The sequence below is a fragment of the Phascolarctos cinereus genome, unplaced genomic scaffold (assembly GCF_003287225.1).
Source record: "Phascolarctos cinereus isolate Bilbo 61053 unplaced genomic scaffold, phaCin_HiC Scaffold_2;HRSCAF=192, whole genome shotgun sequence".
Taxonomy (NCBI): Eukaryota; Metazoa; Chordata; class Mammalia; order Diprotodontia; family Phascolarctidae; genus Phascolarctos; species Phascolarctos cinereus.
In genome coordinates, this window is record NW_027555625.1 from 256,938,129 (window position 1) to 256,964,217 (window position 26,089).

At 42.6% G+C, this 26,089-nt stretch overlaps 1 protein-coding gene across 1 annotated transcript in view; it reads left to right on the forward strand.

Annotated features, from left to right (window-relative positions):
• KCNT1 (potassium sodium-activated channel subfamily T member 1) overlaps nt 1-26,089 on the forward strand; it is a 94,935-nt gene that overhangs the window by 29,148 nt on the left and 39,698 nt on the right. Inside the window, exons 7-18 of the mRNA XM_078149167.1 lie at nt 1,866-1,940; nt 2,060-2,143; nt 4,650-4,744; nt 6,245-6,425; nt 9,535-9,699; nt 10,210-10,346; nt 13,032-13,095; nt 13,241-13,349; nt 17,835-17,943; nt 18,452-18,601; nt 19,783-20,021; nt 25,447-25,663. Of these exons, the coding sequence (XP_078005293.1) occupies nt 1,866-1,940; nt 2,060-2,143; nt 4,650-4,744; nt 6,245-6,425; nt 9,535-9,699; nt 10,210-10,346; nt 13,032-13,095; nt 13,241-13,349; nt 17,835-17,943; nt 18,452-18,601; nt 19,783-20,021; nt 25,447-25,663 (1,625 nt within the window). The remainder of the gene's footprint in view (nt 1-1,865; nt 1,941-2,059; nt 2,144-4,649; nt 4,745-6,244; nt 6,426-9,534; nt 9,700-10,209; nt 10,347-13,031; nt 13,096-13,240; nt 13,350-17,834; nt 17,944-18,451; nt 18,602-19,782; nt 20,022-25,446; nt 25,664-26,089) is intronic.

Here is a 26,089-nt window from a genome sequence, read left to right on the forward strand (position 1 = left end):
CATGGTCACACAGCTGCACAGAGGAAGAATTTGAACTCAGGTTTCACTGACTGAAAGTATAGTCAGTGCCCTATCCACTTCACTGCCTCTCCCTTATTTTTGTTTTTACTTTTTAACATTTTGTGTTCTTGGAGTTCCAATTTCTTTGCATTCCATGTTATTATCTTGATTCTTTCTCTCTCTTGGGGAGGGAAAATGATGTTCGTACTGAGGATGATTTGTTGATTTCTAATGTCCTAATTCCCCAGGCCGGACCCAGCCACAAAGTCAGCTTCCTAAGTCAGATTTCTGAAAACCCTGAGCTCTCCTTAAGGCTACTGCTCTTGTTTACATGCTAAAGCCTGGTGAGAAGAAATATGCACAGAGGTTCATTTCCTGACAATTCCAACAGAAGATATTTTGAAAAAAAAACTTAAACTAGGCTCCCTTTAATAATCTGAAAGATTTTTTTCCCCATGTTTATTTAAAACCAAAATTCTCTACCTAAGAACAAGCCTATAGGATGCTTTAGGATAAATAGTATTTCTACTGTATTATCTTTTTCCCTTCTCCCGTCTCTCTTTCCTTCCCTCTCTCCTCTTTCTTTTTGCCCTCCCCTGTTCCTTTCTCCATCTCTTTGCACCTTTTTTCTCTCTTTCCCCTCTATTCTCTTTCTCCTATTCTCTTCCTTCCCACTTCTTTCTCCCTTCCTTTTTAGAGAAGAACCAAGGTCACAGTCTAATCTATGAACAGGAATGTCTGAGGGACTAGTTCCCAAACAGATGCCCTGTGCTCATGGTCTTTGGGGAGATCCTTTGATCCTTTGTTCTGTCATTCCAGACTCCTGGCTCTAAACCAGGAGATGCTGGCCTTTCTCCCTGTCATTAAGCTGTCCCTGAAGTGAGCTTGGGGATTTGGGCCAATCCCCATCCTGGTTCCTGGCTCTGCACAAATGTCCCTTCTTTCACATAGAAGTGGGAGCCAGGGATCCTCAGGAAAGGCTGATGATAATCTATTTATTCAGAAGTGGAAATCAACTCCAGGGTTAACAGCTGCCAATTAAAAGACCCCACTCAAAACAGAAGATGTCGTAGGGAGGAAAGTGCAGCTAAGTGTATGCCTCTTCCTCTTTTGCCTCTGCCAAGATGGTCACTAATGACAAGACTGGCCCTGACAGAAGACTATAGAAAGCTACTCCATTCTTTCCTTGGAGTTAATAATAATCCATTGGGCACCAGGAGAAGGGAAGGGTTAAGAAATGGAATTTGGTTTGGTTTTACTGTTTCTACCATCTCTATAATGACTATGTTAATACAATTATATGTGTTAAATAGTAATTTCTCCAAGTCCCTCCCTCTTCCTTCTATTCTCCCAGTTTCTCTCACCCCTTATTTCTCCCACTTCAGTGAATCTCTTCCCTTTCTTCCTTCCCTCTCCCTCTTTCTGTCTTCCTCTCCCTCATTATGAGTCTATTTCTCTCTTTTACCCCTTCCCAAGCTCTTTTATCATCTCTTCCCCACTATTCCTGCTTCTCTCTCCCCCTTATCTTTCTCCTTTCTTTCTCCCTCACCCATCCTCATGTCTTTCTCCCTTTCATCTTCTTCCATTGTCTATTACCTTTCTCTCTGTCTTCATTTCTTCTTCTCCATATCTCTCTCCTCACATCTCTCTCTTTTTTCCTTATTTTATTCCCATCTTCCCTTCTCTTCTCCTCCTCTTATATCCCCCTCTTGTCTCCAGACTGCTCCATCTTCTCTCCTTTTACCATCCCTCTCAATGCCCACCTTTCCTTCCCCATGCTTCACTCCCTACTTTTTCTCTCTTCATCTTTCCCTCACTCCCTCTCTGGAATTTTCTCTAAGCTATTTTGCTATTTTGCTCCACAGGGAAACATTTGGGAACAGATCTTCCGGGTTTCTTTCATCTTGGAAATGATCAACACAGTACCATTTATCATCACGGTAAATAAGCATTAGATCACCCATTCTATAGAGGAGGGATTACTGATCTAGGTATCCATCTTCTGGGGAATTATCCCCAGAGAGCTTCATCCCAAATGCTGCTGTCTACTGTTCCTTAGATTTTCTGGCCTCCCCTGCGGAATTTATTCATCCCAGTTTTTCTGAACTGCTGGCTGGCTAAGTATGCCTTGGAGAACATGATTGTAAGTAACTAGAAACTGAATGGATTGTGGGTTTGGGTTATAGCAAACCTGGTAGCCCATCTGTCTCCCTTCTACTGTTAGCATAGATTGTTCTGTGTGTGTGTGTGTGTGTGTGTGTGTGTGTGTGTGTGATTTTTTTCTCCCCCAAAGATATCTTTGGGCAAAGCTAAGCATATGCCATGAAGTCTCAGCTATCCACAGTATAGCTTATTTGCATCAAATCTTACTTTGACTAATATTGCTATCTATTCAACATATAATCAAGTCCTTTGTTGGGTCTTACTTTACTCCAGCCCAGTAAAAACTGGTAGGGAAGGCCTTTAAGCTGAAACACTTAATTGCCTCCCAGGGGAACTGTAAAAGCCAGTCAGTTTAGAGAGGCCCCCTCCGCTATATGTTGGTGTTTTGCAGTCAGCAAGGCAATGCTATCCACCTCTGACAGGGAGTTCAGAATCCACAGAGACTTCTCAATTGGAAGGGGCTGGCAGGACAGGAACAAAAATGATAAATCTCCTCAGTACCTCCTGAGTCGGGTTCTCACATGTCCAGAACACACTTCCTTCTGATCTCTACCTATTAGAACTTCTGTTTCCTTCAAAACCATGTGCAGGTACCACTTTCTACAGGAAGTCTTTTGATTCTTAGTTGCCAGTACCTTTTCCATAAAAGAAATTCATATTGTGTTTTACATATAGTTATTTATGTATATATTGTCTCCCCCGATATATTGAAAATTATCTGAAAGGAGGGGCCTTTCATTTCTGCCTTTGCATCTAGCTTTTTGCCTGACACATTGCAAGCACTTGATAAATTCTTGCTGGTTGATTGATAAATAGAAGTCTAGAGTCCAGAAAAAAAGGAAGTCAGTACTGCTGTCCTCTGCCTGAGTCATATCCTATCTAAAATATTGTGTTCAGTTCTGGGCACATTTTATGAGGAAAATTAAGTCCAGAAGAAGATAACCAAGATAGGGCCAGAGTGAGAGAGGGGAGGGGGAGAAAGAGAAGACTCAAAACTTTATCAAAGGAGAATCAATGATTGAAGCTGTGTGCATTTAAACTAGTGAGGAAAAGAATTTGGGGGAGCGTGATAACTGGCTTCTAGTCTTTGAAAGGCTATCATGGGCTTTTCCTAATTGCATCCAGAGGACAGCAGTAGGACCAGTTGGTAGGAATTACAGGGAGGTAGAAATCTGCTCTCTATAAGTAAGAACTTTCTAATTAATTGAGTTATCCAGAAATGAGACATGCTACCTCATTACATAGTGATCTCCCTGTCACTGGAAGTGTTCAAGGAGGCTACAGAGAAGATTCTTACACTGTGCTGGTAGTTACATCAAATGAACTCTGAGCTTCCTTTCAACACTGACATGATATGACTCTAGGTTAAGTAACTAAACGACAATTCCCAGTATTTATTTAGTTTACAAAGCATTTTACATGATTGTCTCATTTGAGCAAGCTAACTGATTAGTTTGAGGCCTCGTTTCAAATCACAGGCATAACTAAGCAATGAAACCCCCATGGATGGACACCCAACCAACAAAAGCGATTCTGCTGCTACCTCCTCCTCCCTCCCCTAGAGGCCATGGGAAAGATGTGGAGTGTAATGGCTGATTAAACCACAGAAACAGAAGCTGTGTCTGCCCTCCCTAACTGGTCTGTGGGTGAGGAAAGTGAATTCCATTAAACAGACAATCGTTTCATAAACAACAGATGATCCCTAAGCTCTCTTCCAGCTAGAGCAGTCTGTGAATCTGAATTCAGTAGAACGATTGGATATTTTAAAATGACTAACTGAACCCATTCAAATAACCAGTTATTTGTGAAACAGAAAGTTGAATGCAGTCAGTCAGCTTGCTAATCAATGGTTCATAGCCCTAGCCAGTTATTAGTAATCATTTGTTTTTGAAGTAGCCAGTTGTTGTGTTCCAACTTTATGTGTCTGAATGTGCGTCTTTCTCTGAAAGCCTGTTTGTGCCATTGTGTAGCTTCCTTTGGGTTGGTGGGGTCATGGGGATCTTAAAGAATTGCGGGTCTGCCTATACCTGTATGATTCTCTGCATGTGTGTGTATGTGTGTGGCTGAGGGTGTGAGTGCCATCCTATCTGGAATACCCTTGTCATAGATCCAAATCCTCCCCATTTTAGGGTCCGGTTCAAGGATATCCTTCTCCAAGAAGCCTTTAACAGTCCCTGTGGTCCTGTAGCACGTGTTGCACGTCCTGTGCTTTGGGGGCACCTAATTAGGTTAGATCAGTCCAGCACTTAATTCCACTCTGCTTTATTTATATTGTTATCTAAGTGGCTTGTCGCTAAGTCTCGTCCATCAAACCAAACAGTGAATTCCCCAAGGACAGAGACAGTGCTCTTCTCCCTACTCTCTACCCACAGTTCCTGACTGTGTGCTAGGCACACTGCACTCAATACATGCAAGTTAAACCAGACTGAGCTAGGCCATGTTCCTTTTTTCTACCTCGTTCTCATGGCAGCAATATCTTTCTACAGAATGACTTCCACAGGGCCATCCTACGGACCCAATCTGCCATGTTTAACCAAGTGCTGATCCTCTTCTGTACACTCTTGTGCCTTCTTTTTACTGGGTAAGTATCTTCTGAGGTTTGAGCCCTGGTTGAATCCTTTGCAGCTCTGAGGCCTCCTATTACTCACCTGTGGGTTTGTGAATTGTCCTAGACCAGGGGTGGGGACCTGTGGCATCAAGGCCCACCCCTGTACCTTCTATCTACATGAAAACCTCTTCTGGGGGGCAGCTAGGTGGCGCAGTGGATAGAGCACCAGTCCTGAAGTTCAAATCTGACCTCAGACCAAACACTCAACACTTACTAGCTGTGTGACCCTGGCCAAGTCACTTAACCCCAAATGCCTGTTTAAAAAAAAAAACCTTCTGTGTATCAGGTGCAAAGTATTAGATTGGAGAAGATGGAAGGGGAGAAGGGAGGAAATTCCTAAGCTGTTGACATTAGAGTCTGATACATCAATGATCGATTTTAGATCATTAGATCGATTTAGACTGAGATAGCATAGTATTTTAGAATCCTACTTGCTAGCTGTATGACCTTAGGCAAATCATTTAGCCTCTCTGGGCTCAGTTTCCTCATCTGTAAAATTAAGGGGCAAGGGGAAGGAGGCAGAAAAGGCTAATGGCAAGGAGTATAGAGCATACATCCAGCCATTTACAGTACCCTCAGTTTCCGTTTTCACAGACCATGAATCTTTCTTACCGTATCTGACATAAGCAAGATCACAGTAGTCACAGGATATAGAGTTGGATTGGACCTCAGATATTATTTAGTCTACTCCTTCCCTATTTTGTAGATGAAAAAACTGGGACCCAGTTTGGGGCAAGCATGAGAGGAAGTTACATGCCCAAGATTCCTGAGATAATAAGAGTTAGATTCATGATTCAAACTCATGCTGTCTGACTGCCAATCCATGTTCTTTACCTTTAGCTACTTTCTCCAAACCTTTTCTGTTTTCAAGCCCAGTTCAGACTGGTCGCTTACTAGGCTTAATTCTTATTGCACCTTTTAACTGGAAAGAGATAGCTGTACCACTCTCCTAAACAGATCTGATTTGTTTAAGAGTAACAGCCAAGAAATCCTTTTCAGGTAGCAGGAAAAATGCTTTAGTTATAAACAGTGTATATGAACTGCATATGTGTTCATTATAAAAGACTCTGATCTTTTCCTTCAAGTGCTTAAAAGTTTCTGAAAAGCACAGAGCTCTGTTCTTCCTGACCTCTGTTAGCCTTGTACCTCTAAAATTAACATGAACTGATGCATTTTTCCAGTGGTTTCCTTTGCTTACAGTATGCTTCTCACTACTTGTGTGACCTTGGACAAGTCATTTAACATCTCAGGTATTTAGTTTCCTCATCTGTAAAAAGAGGTAGCTGGACAACATGACTTCCAGATTTCATTCCAGCTCTAAATGCCATGGTCTCTATAAGTATTCTTTGGAACCCAGAGGGCAGGCAGGGACTTGTTCAGGGTGATTCCTACCGGTGGTCAGATGCAAGAATTCATCCCTTGGTTCCACTATCTTCCTAAGTCTATTTTTCATCCTCTATTTAATCCTTATAGGACCTGTGGTATTCAGCACCTAGAGAGAGCGGGAGACAACCTCTCTCTCCTCAAGTCTTTTTATTTCTGCATTGTCACCTTCTCCACTGTGGGCTACGGAGATGTAACCCCCAAAATCTGGCCCTCTCAGCTCCTGGTGGTCATCATGATCTGCGTGGCCCTCGTTGTCCTTCCACTCCAGGTAAGTTCCCCACCCTTTAATCAAATCAACAAACATTTATTAAGCACCTGCTATGGTGCAATGGCTAAAGTGCTGGGCCTAAGTCAGGAAGACGCATCTTCCCGAGTTCAAATCTGGCCTCAGACACTTACTAGCTGTGTGACCCTGGGCAAGTCACTTAACTCTGTTTGCCTCAATTTCCTCATCTGTAAAATGAGCTGAAGAAGGAAATGGTAAACCACTCCAGTATCTTTGCCAAGAAAACCCCCAATGGGGTCATGAGAGTCGGAAACAACTGAAAAATGACTGAACAACCAGAACAAAAATTATGCCAGGCACTGTACTAACCTTTAAGGACACAAAGAAAGACAAAAAACAGTCCCTTCTCTCAAGGATTTCACAGTCTAATAGGGGAAACAACAATTGAAGAACAACTAGGTACAAACAAGCCATATTCAGGATAAATTGGATATAATGAAGGAAAAACACTAATAGTAAGGGGGAACAGGATAAGTTCACTTTGGAAAGTGGAATTCTAGCTGTGATGTCAAGGAAGCCAGTGAAACGAGGAGACAGAAATGAAAAGGAAGAAAATCCCAGGCATAAGGGACAGCCCATGAACATGCTTGGATTTGAGACATGGAATGTCTTGAACAAGAAACAAGGAGGCCAGTGTCACTGGATTACAGAGTACGTGAAGAACAGCAAAGTGTAAGAAGACTGGAAAGGTAAGGGAGGGAGGAAGGTTATGAAGAGCTTTAAAAGTCAAACAGATGGTTATACATTTGATCCTGGAGGTAATAAGGAACCATTAGAGTTTATTGAATGGGAGGGGAAAGTTGGGAGGGGATAACATAGTCAGACCTATGCTTTTAGAAAGATCAATTTGACAACTGAGTGGAAGATAGGTTGGAGTGGGGAAAGACTTGAGGCAGGGAGACCAGCCATCAGGATATTGCAAGTGTCCAAGAATGAGATGAGGAGGACGTACAGCAGGCTGGTGACAGTGTCAGACTGGCAGCAAATGTCACAGAGAAGAGGATGTGTATGAGAGAGGTTGTGGAGGTGGAATGGACTAGACTTGTAAACAGAATGAATGGGGGGGGGTGAGGCATCAAGGATGAAACCAGCCTGGGTGATGGGAAGATGGTGGTGCCCTCCACAGCAACAGGAAAGTTAGGAAGAGGGAAGGGCTTGAAGAAGAAAGACCACGAGTTCAGTTTTGAACGTGATGAGTTTAAGATGTCTACTAAACACACTTTATCCATAGGCTAGCTAGCATGAAAGAGCACTGAACTTGGAGTCAGACTTCATCACGGACATCATGATAATCTGCAGGACCAGAAACATAGAACTAGGTTGAGTCCCAGCTCTATCAATTGCTAGTTATGTGACCTTGGGCAACCCACTTCAAGTCTCTGTGCCTCAATTTCTTCTTCTGCAAAATGAGGAGTTTGGACCATATGTTCTATAAGGTCTCTCCCAACTCTAACATTCTGTGATTCTCTGACTGAGTCAATCAGGAGACTTGGTTTTTCATCTTGGCTCTGCCATTTAATCCTTGTACAAGCTTGGACCCTTTATCTCTCTCAGCCTTGCTTTCCTTATCTTTAAAATGGGGATAGTAATACCTGGCCTGCCCTCCTCCTGACTTCCCTGGCTTTCTCCAATTTCTAGCTAAAATCCCAGCTTTTACAGGAAGCCTTTCTCAATCTCTCTTAATTATAGTGTTGTTCATTCCTTAATTATCTCCAATATAGCCTATACATAGACTGTACATAATCATTTTCATGTTGTCTCCTCCCCTAGACTGAGCTTCTTGAGAGTAGGGACTGTCTTTTGCCTTTCTTTGTATCCTAGCATTCAGCACAATGCCTGGCACATAGTAGATAATTAATAAATGTTTGTTGACTGACTGACTGCCTTCACACTATCTTAAGATAATCAGTTGAAACTATGAAATGCTACATTAATATGATGGATGGAACACACCTTCTCTAGGCTTAGACTTCAGCTAAGGCTTTCTCCAAATGAAACTGTTATCTCAGTATATCATATTAACAGAATAGCAGAATCTCAGAATTGGAAGGAAACTCACAGTAACCTAGTCCAACCAATAATTGGCCCAAAGTCCTTTCTACAATTTCTCCAATAAGTGGTCATCCATTCGAATTCTTATTCCCTCTCCCTTTTTTAGTACACTGTATGTTTTAGGCAGCTGCTTGTGGTAAATGAAAATTAAAGACCTAATTGGTCTTCTTACCAAATTTCATGTGTGTCCTCTTCATTCTTCCCCCAACACTTGTCCTCACACTATTCTTTCCTCAATTCAATTCAGTTCAATAAACATTGAATAAGCACCAATGTGCAAAGCATTGGGTTAGACGACAAGGCTACGAAAACAAAAGTGAAATATCCCAGCTATGTGTCTGCTTCTTGAGGGCAGGGGACAACTGGGCCACAGGCATGAAGATGGAAGATGTAGTGTCAGGTTTGAGGAACAGCTGGTGCGGACGGAAGATAGAATCCATGAAAGTGTGTAACATAAAGTAAGTTAGGAAAGGTTGGTTTAGGAAATGTTGGTGGGAGCCAAATAGAAGAGGCCTTAACGGCCTGAATGAGTTTATAATTTATTCTAGAGGCAATAGGAAACCACTTAAGGTTTTTAAGCGGAGTAGTGACCTGTATCTTAAAAATACTGATTTGGCTGCTGTATGGAGGATGGATTGGAGTAGGGACAGCCTGGGAACCAAAGGCCAACTAGAAGATTATCGCTATTGTCCAGTTATGAAACAAGAAGGGCCTCAACTAGGGCAGTAGCTGTCTAAGTGAACAAAAAAAAAATGACAGATTTGAGAGTTGTGGAGGTAAGGGTGAGACCAATTTCAGTCAACAAGCAGTTATTTAGTACCTACTGTATACCACCCACTGCATTAGCCAATAAGGATACAAAGACAGAATCACAATTCCTTTCCACAAAAAGTTTATGTTCTCCTGACATTTGCTCATTCTCTACCTATTAAATCCTATCACTGTCCAAGACCCAATCCAAGCACCAGCCTCCCCAATTCAGCCTTGTACATTAAGCATCAGGTCTTTCTGGCATTCAGACCACTTCATTTCCTTGTAGTTTGAGGAGCTTGTCTACCTCTGGATGGAGCGACAAAAGTCGGGGGGTAATTACAGCCGCCACCGAGCCCAGACAGAGAAACATGTTGTCCTTTGTGTCAGCTCGCTCAAGATTGACCTTCTCATGGACTTCCTGAATGAGTTCTATGCTCACCCTCGGCTCCAGGTAATGGCCGGCCTTGTGCAGGGCCTTTGTCTGTGTCCTGGGCAGGATTGGAGACAGGTTGGTGTAGCTCCTGGGGACCTGAAGGGGACCATCACAAGGGTCCTACAGACTCGGGATGAGAACACGGCTGCTCTCTATCCTACCTTGCTCCAGTTCTAATAGCATGAGACCCTATGGCCTCTGTTAGGGCCTCAGTTTCTGTATCCACCCAATGAATATAATGCCATAATTTTCCCACTTAACTTCACCTAAGGCAGAGAGATGGCTGTAAGTATCAAGTACCTATGTAACCTTGGGCAAGTCACCTAACTCTCTCTGTGGGCCCTCATTTTTTCAACTGTTAAAAATGAGGAATTGGACAAGTTGGGCTCTAAGTTCTGTTCCAGTTTTCAGTCTATGATCCTACAATGGTGCATTTTCCAAAGCTCTCTAAGAATACAAAGTCATGCCATTATTTACATATTGCTCCCTCTGCATGAATAAAGGACCCAGATGGATTTCCTGTTGCAGGACTATTATGTGGTGATCCTTTGCCCAACGGAGATGGACATTCAGGTGCGCCGGGTTCTCCAGATCCCTCTATGGTCTCAGAGGGTGATCTATCTCCAGGGCTCAGCTCTAAAGGATCAAGACCTCATGAGAGCCAAGTGAGTACAGAAGCAGGTCTGTGGGAAGAAAGGAAGTCTCTTGGAGTGGGGGCAAGAAGACATTTGCCTCCTCCTACTTTCTAACGCCAGAAGAAAGAGACAAATTAAAATGGGTTAATTTAGGGCTTTTTAACCATTGAAGGCCAGGTATATTCATTTCACCCTCGATGATCTGTGCTAGCTAAAGGTAAAAACAGCACAGATAATCCCAAAGGTGTCTTTTTTTTTAGCTTGATAAATGTTCTGCTGTGTTTTGGCGGCACTTTTTTTTTCTTTCTAATGGTGAGAATGTGGGGAAAAAAATAATATTAATTCCCTACTCATTAACTAACAAGAAGGTTGAGGCACATGGCCTACTTGGGAGCTAGAAAGAAGCCAAAAGAAACCAAAAATTTCTCATGGGTAGTCCATACATAGGTAACCTAAAATTGGCTTTATCTTATAGTCCTTGCCATTTCCTGGGCATACACGAAGGTCTTAATTTACCATACATAAGCATCCTCTTCTACACAGGCTCTATAGGACATCAAAAGTGCACTGTTAGTCATGACCATGAGTGATCTCATTATAATCCCAGTCTCTGCAAGGCACATTTCTCATGAGAGAACTCTCTTTTAGGAGAAATGAATGATTCATAAATGAAATCTACTGTGGCCAGCTGAGTGAGATACGTAAAGTAAGCAGAGGAAAATTAAACAATAAACAGACCATATTTCTGGCTTCTGTTGAAAATCTAATGGGCGGATCAATCAGTGAGAGCTACATCAGTATGTTTTCTTTTTAGGGGTCAGCCACAGACTGCCAACTGGCCATGGCCAACCATTAAACTGGACTTCAGCCATAGTGACCTCCTAATTATAAGCACAGACTGGCCCCCTAACCCTAGTGACAGATTAATCTTTAACTCTGGTCACAGACTAAGCCAGACCCCATTCAACTATCTCATAAATGCTTTAATCAGCAGGTGAACTAGATGAGAGTGCAAATAATTCAAAGTACGTACTTGCCCTCAAAAAGGCAGCTAAGCAGCACAGTGGTTACAGTGCCAGGCCTGGAGTCCAGAAGACTCATCTTCATGAGAGTTCGAATCTGGCCTCAGACACATACCAGCTGTGTGACTGGGCAAGTCACTTAACATTATTTGTCTCAGTTTCCTCATCTGTAAAATGAGTTGGAGAAGGAAATGACAAACTACTCCAGTACCTTTGCCAAGAAAACCCAAAAAAGGGGACACACAGAATTGGAAATGACTAAACAACAGCAGCTTCCTCTCACAGAGACAGAACTTAGTGTGTGAGTTAGTTCAAACAATTCAATCTCAATCCTAGGTTACTAGGATAAGTCTAAAGTGTTGTCTAGGGCCTTCAGAAAAGCAAAAACCCCTGAAGAGGGAAATTGAGTTGTTTTGACTATTTGTAAACTAGCTAGTTCTTTGAATTTTAAGTTGTCTGTCATGTAAAACAAAGCCTCTCTATATTTGATATGTTGTTAGCCAAGTATTTGCATGAGGGCTAAGGGATTCTTCTCTTTTATCTCTGCAAAAAACAAAACATGAGCTAAATATTTTCCAGGGAAACGCTGGTTAGGGGCAAGATCAGCCAAACTGGGATTGTTGGATTGTTGGAAGATTGTTGGAAATTGTTGGAATGTAGGATGGTTGAAAATCCCCCCAATGTTGTACCAGGTCCAAGCAAACCCAGAGATTTGATTCTGGGCCACAAGTTACATACGTTAGATGGAATTAAAGCAGTAAAAACATGGGAAAGTGGAAAAAGGATGCTCTGCCTTTGTAACATACTTGAGTGATTACCCTGAAAGTAAATGGAGGCTAAGAGAAAGGACTTCTATGCCTCTGAATAATGAAGTGACATTGTTCTTGAAGGAGAGAAAAACATTATGCTATGAATTTATGCTCTTTGTTAACATAACCAACAGGTATGTAGCTGGCAATTAGCAGTTCTTAAATTATTTAGTAGAGACACCTCCTCTGAGAAGTCTTCCCTTCCCATTCCTCACTTTGAAAAGGTCACTTGGTCTACTCCAGTATTTCATTTCTCCCACACTACAGCAGAATGTTTGCCTTAACACATCTCTAATTCAGGCATGTACATCCTGAAGGCAGGGCAGTGCAATGGAAAGGGAGCCGTGAGGTTTTGGAATGGATGGTGACTTGTTGGGAATATTACAGAGAAGATTCCTTTTTAAGTATGGGTTGGATGAGGTCCCTCCCATCAAACTCTGAAATTCTGTGATTCTGTAGACCCATTACTCCCACCAACTCACTGCATGACTTTAGGCAAGTTACTTACCTAAAGGACCCTCTCTAGGCCTCAGTTTCACCCCACAAAACAAGAGTTGGATGATATCTAAAGTCTTTTGAAGCCAGACATGCTATGTTCTGCAAGTCTGTTATAGCCCACAAGGAGCTTTCTTCTATCTGTGAGCTTGTAATATGCTTACAATCTATACTATATGTTATGTTCTGCATTGTCTCATTTTATCATTCTTCCACATGTGTGAACTCTGTTTCCCCAACCAGACTGTCAGCTCCTTGAAGGCAGGGACTATGTCTTCTCCTTGTTCTCCCACTAGCCTATTACAGGGCCAGATACAAGGTAGTTGCTTGGGGGGTGCCTGATGACTTGAGGTGCCATGGATTGAAAGCTAATAGATCATTTTTTCCAGGATGGACAATGGTGAGGCCTGCTTCATCCTCAGCAGCAGGAATGAGGTAGACCGAACAGCAGCGGTAAGCACCCCAATTCCATGGTAGCTGGCATCAACAATGCTTCCTGGAAATAGGGCTGGGCTGGGCTGGGCTTAGGCAAGGCTGGATGTGCTCTCTAGGAGGGGACACAGGTGGTTGGGAAGTTAAACAGCATTCTCTCCCCTAGGACCACCAGACCATCCTGAGAGCCTGGGCGGTGAAGGATTTTGCTCCCAATTGTCCCCTCTATGTTCAGATTTTGAAACCAGAGAATAAGTTTCATGTCAAATTTGCTGGTAAGTTTTGGTTTCTAGTTGAAAGGTTGAATGTATCAGTCAGTTAATAAATGTTCATTAAGCACCTATGCTGGGCACTATGCTAAACACTGGGGAACAGATAATCGCTGCCCTCAAGAAGTTCACAGTCTAATGGGAGAGACAGCATACAAACAATAATGTACAAACAAGCTTCATACAGGATAAATTGTGTGTGTCATCATGAATGTCCTGGAGCATCTCTGTTAAGAAAGAGGTGTCAACACTCACATGGCAGTCTAGTGCCATGGCAATGGAGAAAGTGTGGATTAGGACTTAGAAGACCAGAGCTCTCGCCCTAGCTTCGCCACTAATTTGCCATGTGACTTTGGTTAATTCCCTTCTCCTCTCTGGGCCTTAGTTTCCTTCTGTATAAAGCTAGGACTACAACACCTTGGCTCATCCCACCTGAAAAGGTTGTTATGAGGTTCACAGAGAAAATAGATGAAAGTGTTTTTTAAAGGCAGAATTCACTGTGCAAATCCCTTGAGTTGGGGCTTTAAGCAATCAATTGTGTAAATACAAATTGGGAAAAGTTTATGTGGGGAAAAAAAAGCCCAGATACTTCAGTGGATTATGTGATCAGTAGGAATCAATAGTCAAGAAATCTAATGGGATTCTCAATATTTCAGCCCAGATAGATTCTGTAAGCCCTCCATCTATTGTCACAGATTGCTATCTCTTTACAATTTGAGTAGAAGGTCTTAGGGAATGGCTGTGGCTGAAAAATCCATCATTCTTCAGTGAACCTGGAGATGAACCCCTTTGCACATAGCCCAAGCTCATCAGTCAATCTACAAACAAGTCTTAAATGCTTTCTATGTGCCAAGCACCATACTAAGTGCTGGTGATACAAAGAAAGGCAAAAAACATGGACCCTGCACTCAAGGAGCTTCTACCCTAGTGGAGATGACATAAACACGGATAGGGACACACAAAATACATGCAGAATAGAAATAAGATAACCTTAGAAGGGAAGTCAAGAATAGCTGGGGGGCCAGCTGGGAATGGACTTCTGCAAAAGGAGACATCTGAGGCACAATAGAAAATCTTGCAGTCTCTCACTGGGCCTGTACATAAAGTCTTTCCAGCTTGGAAGAACATAACACAGCTTACCCTCTGCTAGTATATCCTTCAAGAACCCAGGTCACCTCCATGCCACAATGTGATGATGAAGGTGATGATGGTGATGATGATAGCATTTAGATGCCTCATAAGTAAAATGGGGTTAGGGTACTTTCACTACCTCTCACCTGGGTTGTTGTGAGTAAAGTACTTTGTACACCTGAAAGTACTCTAGAAATGATAGCTTTGATTGGGTTAGGGCATCTCTAAAGTGCTGGTCTTGGGGTCCCATGCCCTGAAACTGCAGTTATGAGATACCATTTTGTGTAGGTATGTTGGTCCTTTAGTGACTAGCATTTTGGGGACAGGACAAAGATAGACTCTTGTGGCATAGTGCATGGAGTATTGTGCCTGGAGTGGGGAAGACTTATCTTCCTGAGTTAAAATCTGGCCTCAGATACTTACTAGCTACGTGACTCTGGGCAAGTCACTTGATTCTGTTTGCCTCAGTTCCTCTTCTGCAAAATCAGCTGGAGAATAAAATGGCAAACTACTCCAGTATCTTTGCCAAGAAAAACTCAAATGGGGTCATGAAGAGTCAGACATGACTGAAACAACTGAACAACAACAAAGTGAGGTCCTGGTTAGAGAAAGGAGAAAAGTAAAAGTCTTGTTTGTCTTTGAAAAGATATCTGTTCCATCAACTGTAGGATGGTTAAACAATAGTGGTACATGAAAGTGATGGGATATTACTGTACTGTAAGAAATGAGGAATATGAAGAGTTCAAAGAAGTATGGGAAGGCATATGGATTGATGCAAATTAAAGTAAGAAGACACAGGGAAACAGTAAACACAATGACTACAATAACACAAATAGAAACAACAACAGCTGAACACTGTATAATGATTATGATCAATCTTGATCCAAAAACAGAAAGGAGAAAATACTCCTCCTTTTCTTTGCAGATATGAGAAGCTGTGGATGTAGAACATTGCAAATACTATCAAACATGATTGACATATTGGTTAGTTTTGTGGAACTGCTTTTTTTTCTTTCTTTTTCTATGCTTTGCTACAGGGATAACTTTCCGAGCATGGGAATGAGAGACATATTTAGGAGTGAAAGTGATCTAAAAACAAGACATCAATAAAAATTAAAAACAAAAGCAAGAGCCATCATGGGATTCAGATGAATATTTCTTCTTTTAAAAATACTTATTGATGTATTTTGTTTTTACATCACTTCCAGTTCTGAATATATACCTCCCTTTCCTCTACCCAGCAAGTCATCTCTTTCAACAAAAAGAAAAAAGAAAAAAAGCAATCCATAAAAACAAACCAACATGTCAATTGTGTCTGACAGTATACAAAATATTCCACACCCATAGTCAGCCACTTCTTCAAGAAATGGAAGGAGATGCATTTTTTCAATATTTTTCCAGGGCCAAATTTGACCATTCTACTTATATATGATTCAGTTTGGTTCTTCATATTTATCTTGATGATCAACATAGTTGGTGTTTAATAAAATACTTGAATGATTGGATTATTTGATGTACATGTTGCTTTTCTGGTCCTGCTTACTTCATTCTGTATCAGTTCAATAAGTCTTAGAAAGAAACTGAGCAACAATGGGAATGCTCACAGAATGAGTCAATCATAAAGCTGCAAATAAAATACAAGTGTCCAATTATGCAACCCAGTTTCCATCCAAGCTGTGTGAGGAAGGGTTACTGTCCATGCTGAATAAAAGCGAACCATGCTCACTAACATTTAATTCAACATACTTATTTTAACTGTCCACTTTGTTTAGGGACTTGAGCTAGGTATCAGGAAAGACACAAAATTTATTGAGCTAGGACATCATTTCCTGCCCTTATGGAGCTTATAGTCTAGTAAGAACAGAAGGCATGCAGAAATATCAATAATATATTTAATACACGATAAGCGCATTAGAAAGGACAAGTGCTATGTGAATTCCTTGAGGGGAAATTATTACTATTTTGAGATTTTTATTGGGCACATAATAATTACTCTGAGATTTCTATACCCTAAAGGGAAATACTCAATTATAGGTATACAAATCTGTATATTTGTTCAAATGCGTATTTCTAAGAGGGCAAAGAGATAACAGAACTAGCTAGTAGTTGTCATCTTAGATTCCTGGAACCATACAACTAAAGCATCTTAGAGTCACAGAACATAGAATGTCAGCACTGGAAGGGATCTTAGATATTAGAATTTTGGAGCTAAAGAGGACTTTAGAGATCATCTAGTTCCAATTCCCTTATTTTACTGCTAGGAGAACTTAGGCCCAGAGAGTAGAGGTGGTTTTGTCCACTATCACATCCTTCCAACTGAGAGTGGTTTGTTAAGGAAGCATTCAAATTGCTTGTCTTCCCCATGGTGTAGATAGTTCAAGAAAGTCTCTACTTTCCTCTCCCCTCCTTCATCACCATATACTAATTTGTCTAATAGAATCATAGAATTTCATAGTATATTAAAGGACCATTGACATTGTATAGTCCAACTCCTTCATTTTGTAGATGAGGAAAATGAGGTACAAAGCTTAAGTGACTTATCCATGATCACATGGCTCACTAATGAACTTACGATCTTATTAGAGAGACTAGACACACTCCCACAAGTCTTCTGAGGGCACTTTAGAGAGGTTAAAGGCCTTGGCCCTGAAGATAAAAAGCCAAAAGCTGTTCCTCCATTAATCCCAAACATGCCCTGGCCTCTCAGAAGAAAAAGCAACTTAGAATAGAGGACTAGGAGTGAGGAGGACCTGCATTCAAATCTCATCTCAAACAATTAATAGCTATGTGACTCTTTGCAAGTCATTTAACCTCCCAGTTCCTTGTCTGCAAAATCAGAGTTAGACTCAATGGTCTCTTTATTTCTAGCTACAAGTTATTTCCAAAGAGTTCCCCTAGTAGGAAAATGGCCCATTTAAAAAGTGGCTACATCCAGTCAGCAGTGCTCCAAGGGAAGATGTTGGCCCAATCAATATTTGGTCCTCTTTATGAAAGGAAAGAAAACAAAGTTTTGGGGTGTGAAGAGTACAGGGGGAGAAACAAAAGGCAAGAAAAAGGAAGGTATAATGGAAAAATAATATGGGTTGCCTCCTGGAATATGGGTATCTCCCTACCCCTGGAGGTATATGTGTCAGATAACCATTTGTCCAAGATACTATGGTTATATACATCGGTAGATACTAAAAGATACTGTAGATGTAGCCATAGAAGGGTGTATTGCAGCAGATAGGATATTGGACAAGATGATTTAGAAGGACTTCTCTTGTTTGGAGAGTCTGAGATTCAATATCTGGATGAGATGTTCTTCCAGCAGGTGGGGCAAGGCCTTTTCTGCTGACCATTTCCCCCTCTCTGACACAGACCATGTGGTGTGTGAAGAAGAGTGTAAATATGCCATGCTGGCCTTAAATTGCATCTGCCCAGCCACCTCCACGCTCATCACCCTGCTGGTCCACACCTCCCGGGGACAGTGAGTATCCAGGTTTGCCTTCAGCTCAATCTTAATCAAAGAGTTTCCTTCAAGGAGGGTGTTTACAAAGACTATCCCCAAAAAGTATAACCTTCATCAAAAGAACCAGAGCCAATGCCAGGAGCACAATGCATGTCTCTGGTCAGCTAAAATGACCCAGGATTTGGAGGGGGGGGTGGAGCAACATATGAGAACTGACTGATGAGATAAGACCTCTTTGGTCTGTCTTGACAAACAGAATGATCCTCCAATGGTGGAAATGAGGCAGTGAGACTACCGAGATATTTGGGAGTGGGTAGGCTTTGCCAATGCCCCTCAAATCATGCTGTTCATGGAGTAAGATCAGTCCTAGAGGTGTGGGTATCTGCTCAGGTGGAATATGCCTCCATTCCTAACTCCCATCTATTGTAGGCTTTGTCTGTGTGTCCCTCCTCCATGCATCTGTTCCTGTCCCAAGCATCTTGGGGCAGCTTTAATGGGCAGGCCTGGTCTCTGGCTTTGTCATTAGGGAAGGTCAGGATTCACCAGAGCAATGGCAGCGGATGTACGGCCGATGCTCAGGGAATGAAGTTTATCACATCCGAATGGGAGACAGCAAGTTCTTCATGGAGTATGAAGGCAAGAGCTTCACCTATGCAGCCTTCCACGCCCACAAAAAGTGAGAGGAGAGGCAGGGTCCCCTGGGGGTTGGGGGGTAAGTAAGGGAAAATGGAAGTTGCCACCAGTTCCATGGGGTTGAGGCCAGGGGCAGTGCTTGAAAGAGTTTCATGGGTGGGGTGTGTGTGTGTGTGTGTGTGTGTGTGTGTGTGTGTGTGTGTGTGTGTGTGTGTGTGTGTTAGGAATAGGAAGGGTATCTACCCTATTTCTTAGGCTAAATACCCTCTCCTCTCCCTCATTCTTGCTTTTTTTCTTACTCATCCCCTCCACTTTCCCAGCACTGAAACAGTGCCGATAAGTGGGGAAGGGGAAGGGAAGCAAAGTCCAGCCCATGGAATCATAGGATCATAGGTGAAAAAAAAATCTAGAGGTCCTCTAGTCCAGCCACCTTGCTTTATAGGTGAGGAAACTGAGGCCCAGAAGGTTAAGTGACTTGTCCAAGGTCATACAGATAGTGGGCAGCAGAACCAGTAATGGAACCCAGGTCCCCTGGCACCAAATATAATTCTTTTCCCCAAGATTATATCTTGGATCCTGGAATCTTAGAATGTCAGAAATGGAAGGCACTGAAGGGGCTGTCTTGTCCAACCTAATCTTCACAGTAGAAAACTGAAGGTCAGAGAAAATACATGGCTTTGCTCCAGGTCATATGGGAATTTAGTGGCAGAGCAAAGACCAGAAATTTGATCTCCTGACCTCTGTCCCATGTTTGCTCTGCATTACCTGACACTTTCCCATCCACTTCAAGCCCCAGGGCCCTTCTGCCATCAGGAGAAGAGCCCTCGATTTACAGTCCAGGTACCCAGGGCTGAATCCCAGCACTGACATTTACAAACCTTAAAGCACTATATGGATGCTCTACTGCTCTTGTCGTAATCATTGCTTCGCTATTATTTCTATTATCTGGAAAATCCAGTCCTTCAGCTTTGACTAGAAAAAGCATAAGTGACTCATGGGCATGCAGCATAAAGAAAAGGACTGTTTTCCTTTAAATGAGAATCTCAGAAAGAAAGAAAAGCTCCCTAGGGTTTTTGTCTGTCCCTCAATTAGGACAATGAGTGCCAGAGATCGAGTTTTTAAGTCGCATTGTGAGCCCTGTGGTGGAGAGGGGAGTGGGGACGGGAAAGCAAGTGCCCTCTTTATGAGGCTGGCCTTGAGTGCCTGCTATTGTATCTGCCCTAGATATGGTGTGTGCCTGATCGGGCTGAAGCGGGAGGAGAATAAAAGCATCTTGCTGAACCCAGGCCCACGGCACATCATGGCTGCTTCTGACACCTGCTTCTATATCAACATCACCAAGGAGGAGAACTCAGCCTTCATCTTCAAACAGGAAGAAAAGCAGAAGAGGCAGGGCTTCTCAGGGCGAGGCCTCTATGACGGACCCTCCCGGCTGCCAGTCCATAGCATCATTGCTTCCATGGGTGAGGGGACCCCCCCCCCACTCCCAGAAGGATCTCCCTGAAGTCAGGAGGAGAAAGGGGCAGAACCTATCCTAAACTGGGCAAAACAGGCAGTTACATGCATGATGTGAGGCACAGGGCATTAAGAAGGCCCCTGGGTTCCCAATTTACTCTCCCACCCAGTCTTCCACACTGTCTAAAACTTCACCATTAAGGATTTATTCCTTTGGCATAGCCAGTCTCTTGTTAAAATACAAAGACCTCTGAGAAATCTCACAAATTGACTTTGTGTGACTGAGGGCAATTCCTACAGCTCAGTGCAATGGAAAAAAATTCTATACTTGGAGTCAGAGATCTTGGCTCTACTACCTACTAGTTATGTGACCGTGGACAAGTCCCTTCACCTCCACACCTCTTGACCCTCAGTTTTGTCAGCTATAAAAGTGACAATAATGATGGTACTACTTAACATCACAAGGTTGCTATGAGGAAAACATTATTTAGACGTGAGCTATTATTATCATTAATGTACTGTCAACAGCCATTGGCATGAATGAATAGAAAGATTATTTCTACCTAAGTATGGCTTTATACAAGAGGAAACCCACAATAGGTAAGTTTTGATGGGTGAATGAGGGGCAGGAGGGAAGCAGCCAGAGCAGGAGATCTTGCTGGAGAGGGCATACAATAGTTGGGAGCCCTGAGCAGGCAGAGTAAGTGTTCTTGGAGAGAAAGAAGAGAGATAAAGTAAAGTGAGAGGGCATGGAAGACATAACCAATTTTATACTTTTACTGAGAGTTTAACAAGCGGAATTCAATTTCAATTTCTTCTCACCTCTTTATCTCCATGGGTCTCCATGTGCCATCCAGTCCCCCAAAGGCCTTTGTGATGCCAACCACCATCCAGAAAAAAACTTCCTTTCCTTCCATTAAATCATAGGCATCCATCCCCACAGAGCTACAGGTCCATCTGACTGCCATGATTAGGGCAGATAAACCACAGCAAGGGAATGGCCAGAGAAGGGCAACTAATGTGATCTCAAGATCTAGGAAAGGCCATGCAAGAACAGAGGAACTAAAGTTTACAGAGACACAGGTTGGGAAAGGGCAAAATGAACATCTACAAAACAGCAAAAGGCACTGAAGTGATTGGGAGGTGGGAGAATTGGGTTCCAGGACTGGCTTGACTAGCCAGACTGTGTGACTTTGGTCAAATCACTTCCCCTCTCTTTTTTCATCTTAAAGGAATGTAATGTACTTGTCTTTGAGGTCTCCTCTAAGTACCTGTAAAGTCTCTCTAAGTGTTTCTGGGAGTCTTTGATCATACAGGGAATAGAGAAGAAAGTTTGTCTTATTCTCCAAATCCTAACTTCCAGAACTGGAGCAAATGGGAAGCCTTCAATGCTGGAACTGGATGTTGAAGACCACATTCTGTTCTACTTCCATCTATAAGAAGTAAAACTTAGAGGGACTTTCTTAGTCCATGAATATTAAGAGGCTCCAAATGAGTTTAATTCAGTCCTAGAATTGGAAGCAGGGTGAGGGCAGGATTGAGAATGTCCCAGGTCATCCTTTGGAGGCCTCTGTCCTGGCCAGCAGAGTTCCAGCCTAGTCCATTGTAGGCTCATTCTCCATAGGATTTTGTTCACTGTTGATTTTGTCTAGTGGAAAGAGCACAGGACTTTGAGCATGGAATCTTCAGGTCTGGTCCTGACACTTCATAGCTGTGTGACCACAGGCAAGTCACTTCCCCTTTCTCTGAGCCTCAATTTTCTCATCTATAAAATGGGAGTGATAGTAACACTTGTGCTGGCTGTTCTGCAGAATTATAATGAATCAAGTGCCTCGGTGACTTTAAATTACTATGAATGTTCACCACTGCTATCACTTTTGTTCTAGGTTCTCCACTAAGATCCTATTTTGATGTTACATCATAGCATGGGAGTGATCCTCTGTTCTATGGGAATTTATTCTGGAAAAGCTCCATATAGGGGTCTGATGAGAGAGCCATGTGGCTGTCATCTGAGGCCCAGCCTGGCTAACCTGAGACCAGATTGGCCACGTAGCGATGAAGTTTTTTGGTCATAACAACTCCTAATGTCCTATGACACAGGAGACAGGTCACAGCTGGATCTGCATCACTGGAGGGAATATTACTACTAATAATGACAATAATAATAGCTAACATTTATATAGTCCTTTAGGATTTGCAGAGAGCTTTACCTATCTCACTGAATTCTCCCAATGTGAAAGAGGCCACATTTAACAAATGAGCCTTGTAAGGTTGACAGAGGTTGAATGACCTATTCAGAGCCTTAGTAAGTGTCTGGGGACGGGGGGGATAGGATTCAAACTCCAGTCTTCCTGACTCCAAGATAGCAAGTGATTGTAATATTGAAAGAAAAAAAAGTATTAATTGGGAGGAGGGGGCAGGCTGAATTCAATCCAGGTAGACTGCTGGATTCCTTCCTGCAAGCAACCAGCCATCTCAGTTCAGGTAGCCAGTCAGAGGATATCACATTCTTTGAAGATTGTTGTGGCCCACCATGTGTGCACAGTAAAGAGTAGAGAGGGGGCAGCTAGATGGCACAGTGGATAAAGCACCAGCCCTGGAGTCAGGAGGACCTGAGTTCAAATCCAGCCTCAGACCAAACACTTGACACTAGCTGTGTGATTTAGGGCAAGTCATTTAACCCCAATTGCCTCACCAAAAAAAAAAAAAAGAAAAGAAAAGAAAAATAAAAAATAGTATAGAGAATCTTTCTAAAGCCATCAAGTTGCATCCCTAGGGGAAAAAAAGAATTTAATGGAGGGGAAGAGCACCCATGCTTCAAAGAGCAGTTGCTATGAGGAATTACTCTTATTTCTAGTGCCAGGATTTTGGAGTGGCTTGTGCATCCATGTTTAAATCTTAACAGTTCTCCACATGAGGCCATAGCAATCATTTCATGAGTAGCAAGAACAATGTTGAAGTTGCCTGTGGAGTTTGGTTTTGACTGTAAGTAAATCTGGGCCCAATCTGCAAAGAGGAGTCTGTTCAAAAAAGAAAAAAAATCATCAGTAATTTTTTAATGAGGAAAAAATGGAAGGACAGAGATTTAGTTTGTTTTGTTTATTTTCAGCTTCAATCCAAATAGTTTTCCATAGCCATCAGAACAGAATCATAAAATATAAGAACTTAAAGGACCCTAGAGATCATCTCATGTTTGCACATGCACATATGCGCGCGCGTACACGCACACACACAGGTAAAGGAAACTGAGGTTTGGAGGAAAAATTACTTCCTTTGTTTACACAGTTCTTAGGTAATAGAACAGAGACTTCTAACCCTAAGTCAATGGTTCTTTCCCCTATACCCTATCAGTGCCAATGAGAATACCAGGCAATTCTTGCCATGACAGCAGAGAAGGGCTAAAGATTACTGAATGCTACAGATCATACAAAAATATCATCTTAACCATTAGCTTCTTTGTTCACTCCCTTACAAACCAAACTATTTCTGACAGAAAGTCAGAGCTGAAAGGGCTATGAGAAACCATGTAATCCAACCCTCCCATATTACAAATGGGGAAACTACAGCCCAGAAATGGAAAGTGACTTACTCAGTCACATAGCAAGTCAATACAACTAATAGAAGAAGCAGGTCCCTCTATTCCCAGCCCAATGTTCCTTCTACTATACCACCCTGGTTCTCTTGCAGACAATGAGAAGTCCACGAAGGCCTCTAAGTAGTAGAGTAACCAGATGAAACCTTGTTGGCCAAAGATTAGCTTGGTGATAGTGTTCAGGAATGGACTGGAATTTAGAGGGTAGAGTCTAGAGGCCACCAAGAAAGGTTTCACTTCCTTCTCCTTTTTTAGTACTTAGAAGAACATTGAGGGATAGAATTTCTTGTATTAGATGGGCTCCATGTGCCTCCTGTTACAAGCCTAGATCCATGCTTGCTATCTCACTGCCCTCTTCCCCTCTAACACTTTATGTGCTTGTCAATATGGCCTGGAGCCATCAGCCCATGGAACAGAGGCAGGAGGAAAGCAGCTGCCCCCATGTTCTGCCCAAATTAGGTGCATATTATACATAATTATACCTCTCATCAGGGAGCTTCCCAAATTGGCTTCTAAGAAATAGAAGTGTATCAGGCAGAGAGGGACAGATTCTTCCATGGCAAAGCTGGCCAGCAGCACCAGACCAGCTGTTTTCTGGGCTGAATGGACACAGCCTTGGGACTGACGACTGAGAAGCTGGCTCTCTGACTAGTTGAGTAGAATACGAGTCATTCTTTGGATAGATTGGATTGGAACAGTCACCTCCAGCCCTGTGCTATCTCCCCTCCCTCCCATGCTGTGGGCACTAGGCAGGAACTTACAGAGGCAGCAGGTGGTGTTTCCACCAGTAGGCTAAAGACCTGAGGCTCATAGATATTTCACAATGATTTCCTCCCTGCTACCAGCAAGGCAATGGCATGTGACTTGTGGTTCTTCCCTTCTATGCCCATCTCTTCTACCCCAGAATGCCAATTCTACACCTACAAGGCTTAGAGCAAGAAAGGCAAACAATTAGTTTGGGGCCATCATTGAATGGCTGAAGACACAGAGGTTCATCCAGCGAGGTTATGTTTATTGTCACCTGATCTCACCTTCATAAACATATTGGGGAGGGACGAATAGCCAGACTCTAATTACTCTGGATCTGTAACCTCAAGGGAGGTTCCTGGAGGGAAAATTAGATAAATCCATTGTTGCCAATGGGCTAATGAGAAAGGGCTGTGGGGCAGTCTTAGTTAGCATCTGCTTATCTGACCAAGGGGGACCTATCCCAACCCCAGGCTGCCACCTACAGGGTGAAAGAAAGAAAAGGATTATGGATTTAAGGAGTTTAAATGAACCATAAAACAAATTCCCTCCCTGAATCCATGGTAACACATAATTCTGAATCTGGTTGTGGGTATCCTATTCTTTCTTCCCACTCCCCTCTTTATGGTTACATAACCACAATATTAAGTGACAAAGGATTCTGTAATGAGGTCCTGTGGGTATTTCAGTAGTTCAGTCCCCTTGGCTGGGGTCTATAACAGATCCAGCTCTCGCTAAATTTTGCACCAGCAGAGAATGTTATAGTGATAATTCAGGAAATTTACAGTAAAAAGGAGAAAACTCTTCTTTCTTCTTTCTGGGAAATTCCCAGATCCTCGTTACGTTGTAATCTGTAGCCAGAGATAGAGAGGCCAGTGTGTGGCCAGGAAATGGCTCTTTTTATTTGGGTAAATGAAATCTGGAAAGAGTGAAGTAGTGGGGATTCCTGGGATAGGTGTGTCCCCCAGGGAGCAGGATCTGTGTACATTAATCTGAGAGTGTTGATGGATGGGACAAGGGGGTAGGGGTGAACAAGGAAACCCCTACTGAGACACTCGGTGGCCAATGGGTTAGTTTTTTTTACTTCTTTCCAGGTACAGTGGCCATGGATTTGCAGAGCACTGATTGCCGGCCCCCGAATAGCAGCAAACTCACACTGCCCACAGAAAATGGCTCTAGTAGCCGCAGACCTAGCATCGCCCCAGTCCTGGAGCTAGCGGACAGCTCTTCCCTCCTCCCTTGTGACCTCCTCAGCGACCAGTCAGAGGATGAGATGACGCCATCTGACGATGAGGGACTCACCGTGGTAGAGTAAGTGTGGCATTTACCCCAGAGGCCATCCACTGAAGTTCAGTCTACATCTGAAGACCTCCCTGTAATTAACTAGACTCTCCATTAAGCTCTGTATCATGTTATTAATTGAGCTGCCTCTGGTTTTGGTTCTGTAAACACACAGCCACTAATGAAAGTCCCAGTCATTCCCCCAGTAGGGAATAAAGGAGAAAAAAATGGGTTAATTGTTAATTATGGATTTTTTCCTCCAAATTAATCTTGAACTTATTTGAGAGACAGTATCTTTTTTAAAGTGTCTTTGAGCCATAGGAACTATAGGCAAAGAGGAAAGACAATCGTAAGCAATGTAAGTTTAAAATTGGGGGAGGTAGGGGAGAATTGAGATGAGGAATGGAGAAAAACATAAAACGTCTGAGCCATGGAAGAGGCATTTAAGATTTTATG